The 17,022-nt window shown below is 33.0% G+C and overlaps 3 protein-coding genes across 3 annotated transcripts; all 3 read left to right on the forward strand.

The window, feature by feature from the left end:
• The first annotated feature begins 4,318 nt into the window (after window positions 1–4,318).
• LOC145575757 (uncharacterized) lies at window positions 4,319–5,056 on the forward strand. Its single transcript, XM_081633566.1, has one exon. It carries the CDS (start codon window positions 4,319–4,321, stop codon window positions 5,054–5,056), a length of 738 nt encoding a protein of 245 aa, XP_081489692.1.
• Window positions 5,057–9,410: 4,354 nt separating this feature from the next.
• LOC145575758 (uncharacterized) lies at window positions 9,411–10,148 on the forward strand. The gene has a single exon (XM_081633567.1). The coding sequence runs from the start codon at window positions 9,411–9,413 to the stop codon at window positions 10,146–10,148; it is 738 nt and encodes a 245-aa protein (XP_081489693.1).
• Window positions 10,149–14,100: 3,952 nt separating this feature from the next.
• Window positions 14,101–14,838, forward strand: LOC145575759 (uncharacterized). Its single transcript, XM_081633568.1, has one exon. The coding sequence runs from the start codon at window positions 14,101–14,103 to the stop codon at window positions 14,836–14,838; it is 738 nt and encodes a 245-aa protein (XP_081489694.1).
• The last annotated feature ends 2,184 nt before the right edge of the window (window positions 14,839–17,022 follow it).

Consider the following 17,022-nt stretch of genomic DNA (forward strand, 5'->3'; position numbering starts at 1 on the left):
TCTTAGAATAAAAATATTTGGATTTTAAGGACAAGTACAAATACATTTTCCACCAAGACAATCAGCAAATCCTTTTGGACATGATGGTCCGCATTTTCCAGTGCAATCTCGATCAGTTTGGCATTCTTGTACATTATCAAGCCCTATAGGCTCGTCAATCACATTCGTCAAAGAATTTACACTTGCTTCTGCTGACATGCTAGATAATAGTATACCTGCAATGCAAACAATTGTATTATCATTAAAAGTCAAATTAATATAGTTATTACGTTGAATTAACATTATCACCTTTGATTATTATAAATGTAGACTTGAAAGTAAAATTCCAATGTTAAGAGAAGTATTTTAAATTACAAGGCTTTAAAAAAATAAGGTGAAATGAATCGGGTTTAAAAGTTTTTTTTTTTTTTTTTCAACTAGAGCTAGAGTTTTATAAGATCGATAAGTATTTTAAACTACAGTGCTGTTAAAAATAACATAAGGGAGAGAGAAAAAAGAGAACAAACATGAAGTAACGACAAAGAGACTAATGAGGTACCAAGCTTCATTGTAATTTTGCTAATTGCTTTTGAAATAATAGCTCTAGCTTAGGAAAATTTTGATAACACACTTCAAGCTAACTTAGAAAGAGGATATGGCAAAGGCTGTTTATGTAGTGCATATATATAGTACATGCACTATGAACCATAATGATGCATGTCGCGAATTGATTTTGGCACACCTTTAACTGATATTGACACACCTCCATATGAGAAGAGCATAAAAAATTGTGCTCTCAAGTATGGTGTGGCAAAATCAACTTAGGGTGTGCCAAAATCATTTCCCGTGCATGTCTAGTTTAAATTGGTATTATGCAAAGTATAATCGAGGTAATCTTCATTTTGTAAATCTAAAATGATTGCAATTTAATCTTTTGTAATCATTTCTGATTTTTTTTTTTTTTTTTTTCATTTGAATAAAATCATAGAAGATTATACTAAATTGGCTCATATAATTGGCTAGCTCTATGTAAAGTAAAAGGGGAATATATAAGATAAGTTAGTATAATCATGTTTGATTTATTCATTATTATAGGTTAAAGATTTTTTTTTTATTTTTTTTTTCAGGCTTCATATCCTGTAAAAAAAAAAGTGTTATCCCTTGATTTTTAACCAACCTACAATAATAAGTATTCTAATAGCTCCTATTTTAAATGTGAACTAGTGTTAGGCCTGGGCGATGCCCCAAGTTACTGCATTATTTTCATGATAAAAATCTTTATTAATATTTAATTTTTATTGAATGGCATGTAATATGGTAATAACTTAGTGCCTTACACATTGGAGTTTAAACTTGAGGTCGTGGTTTCAAATCTTATAAGTATCATATTTTTAGACATGGAGTGAAAATCGGATTAAATGAGGAGAGCGTCATGTGGCCCACGTGGCACCTAAACTTCTTTAGGAACGCCTTGAGTAGAGCGTCACGTGACACCTTAACATCTTTAGAAACGCCTTTTATTATATAGTATATATAAATTTAATAACTATTTAAAAAAATGTGAATATATATAATATATATATATCGCTAATTTAAGAGTAAAAAACAAATTAAGTTCAATAAAATAATATCAATACAAACAAAATTAGTTAAGTAAAAATCAATAATTTTAAAGAATTATTAAGATAGGCAATCAATATAATAAGTTTAAATAAATAAATAAAAAAATAACTTCAATAATAATAATAATAATACCGATGTGTGTTATGCTACCGGGTGAGTGTTCCATTGTTCTCTGTCTCGACGCCGTGCTCTACTTGTTCTCGGGGTTTTACTGGGGATATTTTCGGCAACCACTCAGTGTCGTGTGCTGGTATTGTGGGTATTAAATATCGGCGTAATGTTGTTCGAGATACCCTTATTGATATTTGCTACAGATCTAGGATTTCAGCAAGAAAGGAGGTTGACGTAGGATTGTTTGGAGGGAATGACGGAGCCCTCAGACTTACCAATGTGTTACTTTATTCATGGGATCGTGGTCGTGATATATGTGTCGACTTCACAGGGTCTTCTTTTTTGACATAGACAGGGCTAACTAACTTTGTTCCTGGACTGGTTGTGGCTGATGCGGCTCATCGGAAGCGGGTTAAGTATGAAACTCGTTGTCAGGCGAATGAATATGGTTTCATTCCCTTCTCTTTTTCTTCTCTTGAGGAATTAGAGAAGGAGGCTGTTGCGTTGCTGAAGCGGGTTCAGAGGTTCTCGACGATGCAAGATATTGGGGCTCGTGCGGCAGCTCATATCTTCAGTAGGGTAGTCTTTGCTATAGTTAGAGGAGTGGGAGCCCAGGTTGTATCTCGGCTTCCCACTAATTTATCGTAGGTTGTATGACTTTTGTTTTTGAAATATAATAATAATAATAATTAATCTAATTTAGTAAAAATTACATTTGAAAAAGTAAAAATGATTTCAATTTAGAAAATATAACGGGAAGAAAATAGAGCCAAAACTTTTTAACATAAAAAATTATCTTTAAAAAAATTCAATAATAAAAAACTAGCCCATCCTTCCCGAGTGGCTGGCTATCCATTAATCAATCCAATTGCTCATGATTCAATAAGACTTATAATGGCTACCCAACTATTGTAGTTGGGTGTTCATTATGGTTGATAATTCTAATTATAATGTTGTTAATTTTTAAGTACACCGCCAATATGGGATACATTTTGCATATTCAGATTTTTCTTTGAAATTAATCATCAACAAATAAGTGTGAATTTTTCACACATACAAAAAAAAAAATGGTTTGAATTTGGGAGTATGAAATTTTCTCCTTGGTGTTGTAATTTACTTTTGTTTTTTTAAAGAGTCAAAAGGACAAGGATGATGAGAATTGATTTCAAATTCTCTTGGAATCGGGAGGGTAGCTCTAAGCCTCTAATCAGTTGATCTATCCCTCACTCTCGGTGGTGTACATTACTTGTAATAAGATTGTGCCCCTTTTAATTCATATTTCATCATCAAATAAACCAATCTTACAATATAGAAACACAATTCGAACCGAAAACCGAACAAACACCCCTAAGATGTCCCCTAACACCTAATATAAATTGTTATATACACCCGGTGTATAGTGCACCAAAGGATATTGTTTGCTCATTTCGATGATAATGACTGAATTTACCATCAAATGAACAAACAAATACCTTGGGTGCACTGTGTACCCGGGTGTATATCTCTCTCAGCACCCAAGGTCTTCGCCAAGACTTTTTATTTGCAAATTGGATTTCTCGTATGACCAAATTCTTCATAACCCCAAACTACCCTGTCATCGAAATGGCACCTCCTCTAATGACGCCTTTCTTACAATACCCTTATCTTCAATTATATCAATCACCCTTTAAATGCCATTGTTTGAATCCTTTCCCAAAACCTAACAAATCAAAATCATGAATTTCTTATGCATATGCTCTGTAGATTCCATTAGTTGGCCAAGGTTGTTCGGGAAAGCCTATAAGGAGTTTGATGAAATGCCTAAGAGAAATACTGCTGCTTGAAATGCTTTTACTTTCGGGTTTTTGTAATGGGAAATTTCCTAATTAAAATTTGGACCTTTTCTGCCTCTCAAATGGGGTGATGGAGTTTGCATTGCAGTGATTAAGCGTGAAACACGGACGAGTGATGGAGTTTGCATTGCAGTGATTGAGCGTGGAACAGAGGAACACTGACGGTTGATGGGTCTGATGGAGTTTTGCATTGCAGCAAGTAATCATTGAACAAGCTAGAACAGGTGATGGAGTTTGCATTGCATCGAATGAGAGATAAGTACCCTCATTTCTAGTCTTGTATAGCGCCTTTATAGGATCATGATACCTACATTTTGTCGCCGAATATAATAGTTGATCACCCACATGAGTTACACTTGAATTACAGAAAACACATTGGCTGTACTGCTTAATTGAGAGTTTAAACACATAAAGGAAACAGCTTAAAGGAGCTTGATTAAAATATTACATCATTTTGCAGTTTTTGTACTGGTTGTTGCATAACAAAACATCCTGCAACTCATTTATTTTATTGATATCAAAGTATATAATATTAACAGCAAGTTTCATCATCGATTGATTATATTCATGAGTTGGCTAGTTTGCTGTGAAGAGACAATCTGAAACAAGCCCAATGAAGGTCATGTTATCTCTCTGATTCTTATTTAATTTTTGATTCTTTTTGTCTTCTCTTACTTTGGTATAAATAGAGCCAAAAGAATGAGATAATCAACAACTCAAAACTTCTATCTTACAACTCTAAGCCTCTTAACAAACTTAAAAACAATATCAAAATGGCTTCTATCCACACTCGATCTTTCAGTTTCCCCTCAAACTCTCACCCTGTTTCTGAGCAATTGGATCAACAATTAAACAGATTGAGGTCTTCTCAAGCTGCTTCTACTTCATCCTTGACCACCAAACTTAGTGGTCTAAACAATTTATACAAGTGTGTTGAAGAGTTTCTTCAACTGCCCCAAAATCAGAAAACCGTATCTCAATCTCAACAAGTATTAGATGGATCTCTAAGACTCATTGACATTTGCTCAACTTCTCGAGATGTCTTGGCAGTGTCAAAGGAACAGATCCAAAACATTCAATCAGTTCTTCGAAGAAGATGCAGCGGTGAACTTGACATTACCAATGAAGTCGCTGAATATCTAAAAACAAGAAGAGCTTCCAAGAAGACAATCAAGAAGTGCTTGAAAGATATCAATGCAGTTGAGCCCGTTGCCATTGAGAGCATGCTCAAGGATGTGCAAGCGTTGACTACTGAAGTCTTGAACTCCTTGTTGTCTTACATCGGTGGATCACAGAAGAGTAGCTGGTCTTTCTTTAGCCAAAGATCTGAGAAGAAAGCAGCAACATCCTTTGATGCTGTTGATGCTCTTCTTGTGAAGAAAATGAATGTTGATATGTCACAACTAGTTAATTTAGAATCAGAAATTCTAGAAATTGATGAAGTTTTGGAATCATTATTTAGGCATTTGATGAAGACCAGATCAACCCTTCTCAATGTCCTTAGTAACTAGAATTAAAATAGATAGCTGTACAAAAATTTTTGATACTGTGAATATATATACAATACAATGATACAAATGAATATATTATACATACAATTTTCTCCAATTATATTTGTGTTCTTCATTCAAGTTTATGCTTTCAATCATTATTCTTGCATCGTACAAAAGTTAATAAGAGTTCTTAGACCTGAAAATCCTAAGGGTAAAAAAATTAACTAGTACAAAACATATAATTTACTAAAGTTTATTTGTTGAATTGATTATGAAATTCTTAAAGCAATTTCTATTTCAAATACTTGTACAGAATCATTTTCCTTAAAAGAATTTTTTATAAAAATGGAATAATAAATGCATTTATCTTCCAATAAAGGAGCTTATGGTTAAATCAAGGTCAATTATGTGAAGATAATACGCGTGGAATACTTGAGTCGAACGTGATTTCATAGCTTACCAGCTGTTAGTATTCCAAATGTCTCCAGAATATATTGTAGTAAGGGCATGCATTAATGCATAAAATTGCATGGTCTCCTACAGTCAGGCACTCACCTTTATTCTAGGATCATGCACACGAGTGCTTACATTTTCAAATTATACTCAATATCTATTTACATTTAAAAAACATGCCAATTGCTAACCATTAAATGATTTATTAGCTAACCTACTGATATATGGTGTCATTTACACTCGTGCGTAGCTGTTGCTTGAGATTGTGATGAACATACAGGGAGCAGGATATGACATTGTATGTTAGATCATTATGTACACAATCCAAAACCAATAGTCCGAGCATCATTCGTGTTATAATTAGCTGGCACTTGAATTTTGATCATATGAAAAATATGGTTAGTGCTAATACTAAATTGCAATTTCATTTCTATAATCTTGTTGCTAATAATAATTAGTTAATTATTATAATTTCTGAAATATGGGATGAATTTCTGCACCAGAACTTACAATAAGGGTGTGTACTGTTAATGTTTTTGGGTGGAAATTGACCAGGAAAAGTCAATGTTATGTAAAGATATGCTGTGATTTGTTAGTTGAGGTATCAGCTAATAATATTATCTCAACTTGTATGTTTTAAATTAACTGGAATAATATGTCGATCGTGCAAATCTTTAGATTAAAATCACCATCGTTTCAAATACGGAGTATCTAGGAAGTAAAATCATATAAAGAAGCCAACTATTTTCCAGAGCATTAGTAGTTAGTACATGAAATTTGAAAGGTGCTCATGTCAATTAGACTAATGATTGTGTGGGAAGTAATAATTCTGTTGTTGATGTTGCCCGGATTGAAACTGATTTTATTCGATGGAAAAAACTAATACAAATTAGATTGAGATACTAGAGGTAACTCCTCTACTTTATAAAGTGGAGTCATGTCCCCTCATTCTTCAATGTGACGCACTCACAAGTAGATTTACAGTAGATTTCAGCAATAATAGAGATTATGGTTTAGTTTGTTATCGTATTTTTTTTTATTTTTTTCATTTTGACAGGGTACCCATCAATTTTTAATTCCAAATATTTGAAAACCTGAACTGAAACTTGTTGCAGTAGGTTTCCCTGTTTATTACCAACAATCGAAACTTGTGCTCTAGGTTTCACTTCTGCAACCACATGTTCTTAAAAAGTTCCAATTACAAATCTACTTTTTTTTTTTTTAATAGAATTCCAAATCCACTTAGACCTTGTTCTATTCACCTTTTTAAATAAAATCAAGAAAAAAAATATTTTAATTTAATAATTCAATAAAAATACTTTAATTTCTTTCCCCAAAAAAAAAAAAAAAAAAAAAAAAAAAACCTTTAAGTTCAATATAGATAAATTTTATTTCAAAGAACAAATATAGTAGACAATTAGTAATAATAAACTTTAATCCTTATAAATAAATTAGTTCAAGTAAAAATAATTTAAATTTGCCAAATTTATTTTCAATAGTGATAATAAAATAATTTCAGTTTTAAAAAAATAATTTTAAATTTTTTTTTAGGAAAATTAACAACACGTCTTGTATATATGCAACTTGCTATACATTGTGGCCACTTTTAAAATAACAAAGTAACCCCTAAAATCTCTTAAAAAAAAAGTAACCCCTAAAATACTGATCGAGTAATCCCTGTAACACTGACGGAATAACCCCTATAACACTAACAGAGTAACCCTGAACACAAGTAACCCCTATAACATTAACGAAATAACCCCTATTATGGTTGGTCACACTGTGTGGCCAGCCTCATATTAGAATTTGTGAAAAACTAATCTATAATTTATAATTTATTTATTTATAATAATATTAAAAACTCAAAGGAATAACATGCTACTGCTATGTGTCATCGTCCTTTCATATGATTTGACGCCACATGATCGCTATGTGTTATTTATTAGGACTATTTATTATCCTAAGACTCTTCATATGTGTAACCTTCAATTGCGTATTTAGTTTTCCTATAGAATGTAACTCTTTAGTAATTGCACAATATTCTACAATTTAAGTTGTAAGATGTTAATCATACACTAATGGTTATTGATTTCTTGGATGCTAATTTTCTAGATTCAATACCATTCAAGCAATCATACAAAGTATAAGAATATTTATATATATATATATATATATATATATATATATATATATATATATATATATATATATATATATATATATATATATATATATATATATATATATAAGTTATTATGTCATTACGTAAAGGACAATGAATAAAAACTAGTACCCATTAATCTTAAATTTATTATTATATTATTATTATTCACTTATTAAATATTGTTGAACACTAACCTTATAATTTTAATTTGTTGAACACTAATCTTATATGAGGCATCGCACAGGCCAATAACTAATTGAACTTAATAAAATTAAGGTGAAGATATCAAATCTTGTTTTTTTGCTCACCCATGTATTTGTGATAATGCACACCATCCGTCTCATAATATAGTATTGTTTGTGTTTTTTCACGGTATTTAAGAAACAAGTGGATAAATTACATTAATAAAAATGAATAAAGTTTAAAAATTAAGGATATAATGATCTTTATATACTATCCAAAAATATAATTAGAAACAGTATTTTAGTTATTCAAAATAAGAAAACGGATCTATATTGTGGCCGTGTGGGATTGAGGGAGTATTAAATGAACCTCCGGCAAGCTCTACATCCCATAGGCCCTAGTAAATTAAACCACCAAAGCCGCCTCAAACTCCACGGCTCCACCAGCACCACCGAGTTGTCGACATTCAACGATTCCACAACCATCTTGAACGATACTGCCACCTCTTCCTTTAACACCACTCTCATTTTCAATTTTATCAACCACTCATCAACATATGACTTCAATAGTTCAATGCCATCATTCGAATCCAATCCATGATTAGAACCCTAAATCCTCAAATTGCTTCCTTCCATTCATACCCTAAATCTGATATATGCACCCTTTTGATACATTGGTTGGAAATTTTTGATGGCCATTTCTTAAAACCGTTAAATAATCGCCTAGCTTGGGAGAGCCTTGAAGGTGTTTGACGAAATGCCTAGAGAGATACTTGTATTGCTTCTTGGAATTCTTTGACTATTGAATTAATTGGTGTATCCCCTTTCCGCCTCATCTCAAGTGGTATGTTTGTGGAGAGGATTAATGTTTTACTCCTACATTGATAAGTAGATCAAGGGTTGAAGGACATGTAGTAGTACGAATGATTGCAGCGAATAGGCATGGAACATAGACAGGTTATGGAGTTTGCATTGCAGCGAATGAGCGTGGAACATGGACTGGTGATGGAGCTTGCATTCCATCGAATGAGAGATAAGTATTCGCTATTCATATAGTCTTGTATAGCGCATTTATAGGATCATGATACTACATTGTGTCGCTGAATATTATAGCTCATAAGTCATAACCACATGATTTTCTCTTAAACATTAGGATGCCGGAATCAAATTAGCTGTTTAATTGGGAGTTAGAAGACATACAACAAACAGCTTTAAAGAGTTGGATTAAAATAAGACACCATCTTGCAGATTTTGTACTGGTTGTTGTGTAACATAATATCCTTCAATTCATTTTATTATTTGATATCAAGTATATAATAGTAACACAGAACTTAATAATCAATCGATTCGTTAGCTAGCCAGTTGGCTGTGAAGGGACAATGTGAAACAAGCCCAAGGAAGTCCATGTTCTCTCTAATTAGAGACTTGAATCTTATTTAATTTTTGATTCCTTCTGTCTTCTCTTACTTGGGTATAAATAGAGCCAAAACAAATGAAATATTCAACAAATCAAAACATCTGATCTATCTTACAACTCTAAGCCTCTTAACAAACTAAAAAGAAAATCATCAAAATGGCTTCTATCCACACTCGATCTTTCAGTTTCCCCTCAAACTCTCACCCCGTTTCTGAGCAATTGGATCAACAATTGAACAGGTTGAGGTCTTCTCAAGCTGCTTCTACTTCATCCTTGACCACCAAACTTAGTGGTCTAAACGATTTATACAAATCAGTTGAAGAGTTTCTTCAATTGCCCCAAAATCAGAAAACTGTATCTCAATCTCAACAAGTATTAGATGGATCTCTAAGACTCATTGACATTTGCTCAACATCTCGAGATGTCTTGGCAGTGTCAAAGGAACAGATCCAAAACATTCAATCAGTTCTTCGAAGAAGATGCAGTGGTGAACTTGACATTACCAATGAAGTCGCTGAATATCTAAAAACAAGAAGAGCTTCCAAGAAGACAATCAAGAAGTGCTTGAAAGATATGAATGCAGTTGAGCCCGTTGCCATTGAGAACATGCTCAAGGATGTGCAAGCGTTGACTGCTGAAGTCTTTAACTCCTTGTTGTCTTACATCGGTGGATCACAAAAGAGTAGCTGGTCTTTCTTTAGCCAAAGATCTGAGAAGAAAGCAGCAACATCATTTGATGCTGTTGATGCTCTTCTTGTGAAGAAAGTGAATGTTGATATGTCACAACTAGTAAATTTAGAGTCAGAAATTCAAGAAATTGATGAAGTTTTAGAATCATTGTTTAGGCATTTGGTGAAGACCAGATCAACTCTTCTCAATGTCCTTAGCAACTAGAATAGAAATTTATCCTTGTACAGAAATTTTTGATACGTGAATATACATACAAATGAATATACTATACATACAATTTTCTCTAATTATATCTGTGTTCTTCAAGTTTATGCTTTAATTTCAATCATTCAATCTATCGTTTCAAAGTTACTGGACTCTTGAACCTGAAAAATCAAAGGGTAAAAAAAATCTAACAGTAAGAATTCATGACTTAGTGAAGTTAATTATCGGATAAGGCAAGTAATTCTCTGTTTCTTAAACAAAATAATAGGGTAAAAAGAGTTTTTTTTTTATTTTTATTTATTTATTTTTAAATATTAATAAAATACAAAGTAATGATATTATTAATTATAATCCATTACTGAGATTTTGATTATTGAAGGTTGATTATCACAATAATGACTCCATGTGAAGATACACGATGAATCGACTCGTAAATCCATAGCTTATTAGCTGTTAATATCCCTTGTGTCTGCAGAAGCTTCAGAATATATTGTTTTAAGGGCATGCATTAATGCAGCCATTAGAAGGTCTCCTACAATCAGACAGTTGCCTTTATTCTTGGATTTATTTAAGGTAGAAGAGTTGAGATTTCTATATATTCTTCAAATTTTATTCAATCTTCATAAAGAAAACATGCAAATTGCAAACAATTTATTGATATTTTAGCTAAACTACTGATACATGGTGTCAATTCCACTCGTGCATAGCTGTTGCTTAGGATCGTGATGGACATACAGGAAGCAGGATATGACATTGTGTGTTACATCATAATATATAATCCGAAATCAATAATCCGAGCATCACTCGTTTTATTTCCAATATCTTGTTGTTTAATCTGGGTATGCTATTAAGCCTATTATGGTGGAAGATCATTCATTATTATTAACAAAATAAATGGCGTACATGTAACAGATAACATGGATTTCTTTTTAATTTCTGAGATTATAGAATAAATTTCCTATCATAATTTATAAAGGTGTATTTGGGTGGAATTTGTCCGGGGATAAATTCATGTAAAGATATGGTTTGATTTGTTAGTTGAGTGTCAGCCTTTAAAAGATTAGTATCTCCACCAATTTAATTTAGCTCCTGTCTAGCTACTATGCAACTTATATGTTCTTAACTGATGAGTCCAATTATTTTCTGAAGTTCATTGTCAATCGTGCAAATTGAATCATTATATTAAAATCACCAATATTGAAGTTTCACACACTTAATAGTACTATCTCTATTTCATATTATTTACAACGACTAGACCTCTTTACTTTATGTCAAATTGTTGTAAACCGGGACGGATTATTTAAGGGGCTCAGTGGGGCTTGGCCCCTGTTGGATTTGGGAAATTTTTTTTTGTAGTAAAATGGAGTAAAAGGTTGATATTTGCATGCGCTTAGTCCAATAAGAATGGCCCAATAAATACAACAAGCTAAGTCTCTTTTTATTCACCTAGGAAAGCAACATTCCCAATTAATTAAAGTCTGGCAACCCACAACCCCATGCCCCCCACCCCCTCTCTTACTGTTACATTTAATATAATTATGCACTTTTTCCAAATTACATGTCAAAATAGCAATTGTTGGCTAAAACCAAACAACTTATCAATATACGGTAATTCGATTGTTTTTTGGTGCAATCAAATAAGTTATTTTGATTAGTTTTAGCCAAAAATATTTTATACTCCTTACCATCTATTACAAATTCACATTAAATTTATTTATTATTTTTATAACCTTTTTTTTTTTTTTTTTTTTTTTTAAAGACATGCATATTGCATACAATTGTTAGAAAATTTTGGCCCCTGAAACAAAACCTTCAAGATCCGCCATTGGTTGCAAATAATAAGAAATGGAGGTAGTATGAAATTTGAAATTTGTTCATGTCATTTAAACCATATATGGTTTTTTTTTTTTATTATTTTTTTTTTTATTTTTTATGAATGAGTAATATAAACACTCGATTTATTTTAAGTCTTTAAATCCATCGAAATCACTACCCTTTGCATTGTGCCCAGAGGCCGACCAGGTAGAAAGTCCGGTTAGGGTCTTGCTCCAAAAATTTTGCATCCAATATAATGAACCAAATATATACCTATGTACCTGGCTGTCACACGGTGATTATCATACAAATTTATCCCACTAAACTTACGCTCTAACAAGCCTTTCACCTTTGCTAGTTGCTACATACGGCGAGTTAGACTTTCTCCCAAAGATACATTTGATCTTGTACAACCACATTTCGTTATTGCAAGCATTATAACCAATACCTTGTAATTTCTTCCGAACAATCTAAGGATTCTTTCGAACACTCTCCCTTAGCTTAGCCCAATCCCTATCATAATTAGCTGGAAATTTTGAGATTTTTTTTTCGGAAAGTTTGTCATTTTGATAGTATAATATAATGTTTTAGATTACCAATCACCAGATAATAGATTCCGTGTTCTCAAAAAAAAAAAAAAAAAAGATAATAGATTTCGTTCAAGTTTCCATCCAAATTTAATTACCCTGGCACGCTTATTCGGTAGCTTTTATTAGTTGTCCGACGAACGAGATGCTTGTAGCCTTTAGGCATAGAGAGAGTTAGACACTGCGTAGGTGTCAAAAAGCACACCCAACCCGATCCAATCCGAAACCGATTCAAAAAATATCCGATTCAGATTTGGACTCGAATGGACATAACAATTTAGCACGACTTAACTTTAAAAATTTACCTGATCCGACCCAACCATATCAGACCCTATTCGATCATTCGAATTGACACCCCTACTTCGTAGTAGAGTAAGACCATAACATAGTTTTCCTTTCAAAACAAACTTGTAAAAAGTTTACTTGACCATAGTCTAATTTGCTTCATAATTTCCATCCAAATCGCTTTACCTCGTCAATCAAATACTAACACTCCAATGACACCACCCTTATCTTCAAATTCATCAATAACCCACTAACATAATGTTTCAATGCCATCAATTGAATCCATACCCAAAACCCTAACTCCTCAACTTGCTTATATTATACCCAGTTTCTCTTCATGTTCTGGGAATTGCAAATTCATAAATATATGCCCTTTTGATACCATTCTTTGCCATGGTTAAGGGAAACTTGCATAGTTAGGTTGCGTCGTCCCTGAGTTTGGGAATGCCTAAAAGGTGTTTGATGAAATGCCTGAAAGAAATACTGCTTCTTGAAATGCTCTGATGATGTTCTGGTCTGCATGATAGGAGATTCCTTGATGTGACTTTGGAGCTTTATCTGCCTCTCAAATGGAGGGCCTTTGAAGAGGGGATCATTAAGTTTGCATCGCAGCGATTGAGCAAGGAACACGGACAGTGATGGAACTTGCATTGCAGCAAATGAGCAGGGAACACAGATGGATGATGGAGTTTGCATTGCAGCAAAAGAGCAGGGAACACGGACGGGTTATATATGGAGTTTGCATTGCAGCAAATGAGAACTAAGTACTCTTCGTTCCTACTCGTGTTTAGCGCATATATAGGATCATGATACCTCATTTTGTTGCTAAATACTATGACACCATATGACTTTCACAGATACTTGGTGATACAGAAATCACATTAGGTGTTTAATTAGGTTTTAGAAGACACAGAACAAACAACTGAAAGATGCTGGATTAAAATAACACACATCTTGCAGGCTTTGTACTGGTTGTTGTATAACAAAAAATCCTTCATTTCATTTTATTAATTGATATCAAGTAAATTATATTAACTGAAAAATTCATCATCAATCGATTCGTGAGTTGGCTAATTTGCTGACAAGAGACATTGTGAAACAACCCCAAGGAATACCATGTTCTCTCACACAGTCTCATTTATTTTTTTGATTCCTTCTGTCTTCTACTATGGTATAAATAGAGCCAAAAGAATGAGATATTCAACAACTCAAAACATCTATCTTACAACTCTAAGCCTCTTAACAAACTTTAAAACAATATCAAAATGGCTTCCATCCATACTCGATCTTTCAGTTTCCCCTCAAACTCTCACCCTGTTTCTGAGCAATTGGATCAACAATTGAACAGGTTGAGATCATCTCAAGCTGCTTCTACTTCATCCCTTACCAGAAAACTTAGCGGCCTTAATGATTTATACAAATCAGTTGAAGACTTTCTTCAATTGCCCAAAAATCAAAAAACCGTATCTCAATCTCAACAAGTATTAGATGGATCCCTAAGACTCATTGACATTTGCTCAACATCTCGAGATATCTTGGCAGTGTCAAAGGAACAAATCCAAAACATTCAATCAGTTCTTCGAAGAAGGTGCAGTGGTGAACTTGACATTACCAGTGAAGTCGCTCAATACCTAAAAACCAGAAGAGCGTCCAAGAAGACAATCAAGAAGTGCTTGAAAGATATCAATGCAGTTGAGCCCGTTGCCATTGAGAGCATTCTCAAGGATGTGCAAGTGTTGACTGCTGAAGTCTTTAACTCCTTGTTGTCTTACATCGGCGGATCACAGAAGAGTAGCTGGTCTTTCTTTAGCCAAAGATCTGAGAAGAAAGCAGCAACATCTTTTGATGCTGTTGATGCTCTTCTTGTGAAGAAAGTGAATGTTGATATGTCACAACTAGTAAATTTAGAGTCAGAAATTCAAGAAATTGACGAAGTTTTGGAAGCATTGTTTAGGCATTTGGTGAAGACAAGATCAACTCTTCTCAATGTCCTTAGTAGCTAGAATAGAAATTTATCCCTGTACAAAATTTTTTTGATACCTGAACATACTATACAAATGAATATACTATACATACAATTCTCTCTAATTTTTATCTGTATTCTTCAAGTTTACACTTTCAATCATTCTTTCAATTGTACCAAAGTTACCAGACTCTTGAAAAAACAGAGGGTAAAAAACTTAATCTGACAGCACAAATTGCATGATTTACTTAAATTAATAGATACGGTAAAATTAAAAGAGATTATGATAAAATGAAGGTCGATTACCACAATAATGACTCCATGTGAAGATACGCGTTGAATTGGCTCATGAATGCATATCTAATTAGCTGTATTATTCCATATGTCTGCTGGAGAGCTTCAGAATGTATTGTAGCAAGGCCAAGCATGAATGCATGAAATAGCATGGTCTCCTACAGTCAAGCACTCTCCTTTATTCTAGGATCATGCACACAAGCTCTTACATTTCTAAAGGGAGGAAGGAGTTGAGATTCCTATATATTCTTCAAATTTTACTCAAATCTATTTAAAAAACATGCCAATAGCAAACCATTAATTGATATATTAGCTACCCCTGCTGATATAAGGTGTCATTTACACCCGTGCATAGCTGTTGCTTAGGATCATGATGGATATACAGGGATCATGATATGACATTGTATGTTACACCATTATATAAATATCCTAAGTTAATAATCCGAGCATCATTCGTGTGATAATTAGCTGGCACTTGAATTCGGATCATCTGAAAATTTAATTAGTACTAATACTATTCTAAGAAATTGAGAATTCATTTTCAAAATCTTGTTGCCTTTATCTGGTTATTGTTATGTTGGTGGTGGAAGCCTTTACTTCATTATTTTCAACAAATTGTAATGGGTATATGTAACAGCTAGTAACATCATGTGAATTTTAATATCTACAATTATGGGATGTTTTTTTTTGCAGTATAACTCTCATAAGGGTATGTTTGGGTAGAAATTGACCAGGATAAGTCCAATATAATACTTATAAAGAAATACTTTGATTTGTTAGTTGAGGTAGGTTTCAGTCTGTAAAGAATAATAAATTGCATTGCAATAGAAAATGATCTCCTCCAATAACTGCATTGCTAATTTGCAATATAACTTTATTTGTACCTTCAAGTTTTATATGTGACTAATTTCATAAAGTAAGATAATCATTCCATTACAATTTTTATATCATGGAAGCTAAAGAAAGAAGGAAAAATTTTACTTTAAGGGTCATTTGCTCATTTCATATATATTTGTTACATTGTCCTTGAGATAAGGAAAGACATTAAGCCTATAAGGTGTTTTATGAAATGCCTAAGAGATATACTGCCTCTGAAATGCTTTCATCTTCGGATTATCAAGTTCCATACTTCTACATGCTATGTATATTGACAGGTATATCAAGGCTTCAAGTTCATAGGCTCATGTATAGTCATGTATAATGCACTAATTGATATGTATGCCAATTTATGGTTAATTCATCTATACAGTGTATGATATGCTTGGCTATATGGACGGGTTACTGACTTGTGGAATGTGCGTTGCAGCGGTTGAGCATCGAAAATGAACAGGTGATGGAGTTGTTGCTTGCATATATAGCAGCAACTGAGCGTGGAACATGGACAGGTGATCGAGTTTTCATTGCACCAAATGAGCAAGGTCACACAGAACACAGAGGAGTTATGGAGTTTGCATTGCAACGAATGAGAGATAAGTACTCCTCATTCCCACTCATGTATACCACATTTATAGGATCATGATACCTACATTTTGTCGCTGATAACACATTTGCTGTTTAATTTTGAATTAAAAGACATAAAGAAAACAATTGAAAGGAGCTAGATTAAAATAAGACATCATCTTGCAGTTTTTGTACTGGTTGTTGTCTAACATGATATCCTTTCAATTCATTTTTTAATGGTTATGAATATATAATATTACCAGAAAATTTCATGATCGATCGATTTTGTGAGTTGGCTAGTTTGCTGTGAAGAGACAATGTGAAACAAACCCAAGATAGACCATGTTCTCTCTTTGAGTCATTTAATTTTTGATTCCTTTTGTCTTCTGCTATTTTGGTATAAATAGAGGCAGAAAAATGAGATATTCAACAAATCAACTTCTATCTTATAACTTTAAGCCTCTTAACAAACTAATAAAGAATATCCAAA

This window comes from Chenopodium album, chromosome 13 (assembly GCF_948465745.1).
Source record: "Chenopodium album chromosome 13, dcCheAlbu1.1, whole genome shotgun sequence".
Lineage (NCBI taxonomy): Eukaryota > Viridiplantae > Streptophyta > Magnoliopsida > Caryophyllales > Amaranthaceae > Chenopodium > Chenopodium album.

Bases quoted from the DNA above. Each gene is read 5' to 3' on its own strand.
- LOC145575757 (XM_081633566.1), top strand. From the start codon at position 4,319: ATGGCTTCTATCCACACTCGATCTTTCAGTTTCCCCTCAAACTCTCAC.
- LOC145575758 (XM_081633567.1), top strand. From the start codon at position 9,411: ATGGCTTCTATCCACACTCGATCTTTCAGTTTCCCCTCAAACTCTCAC.
- LOC145575759 (XM_081633568.1), top strand. From the start codon at position 14,101: ATGGCTTCCATCCATACTCGATCTTTCAGTTTCCCCTCAAACTCTCAC.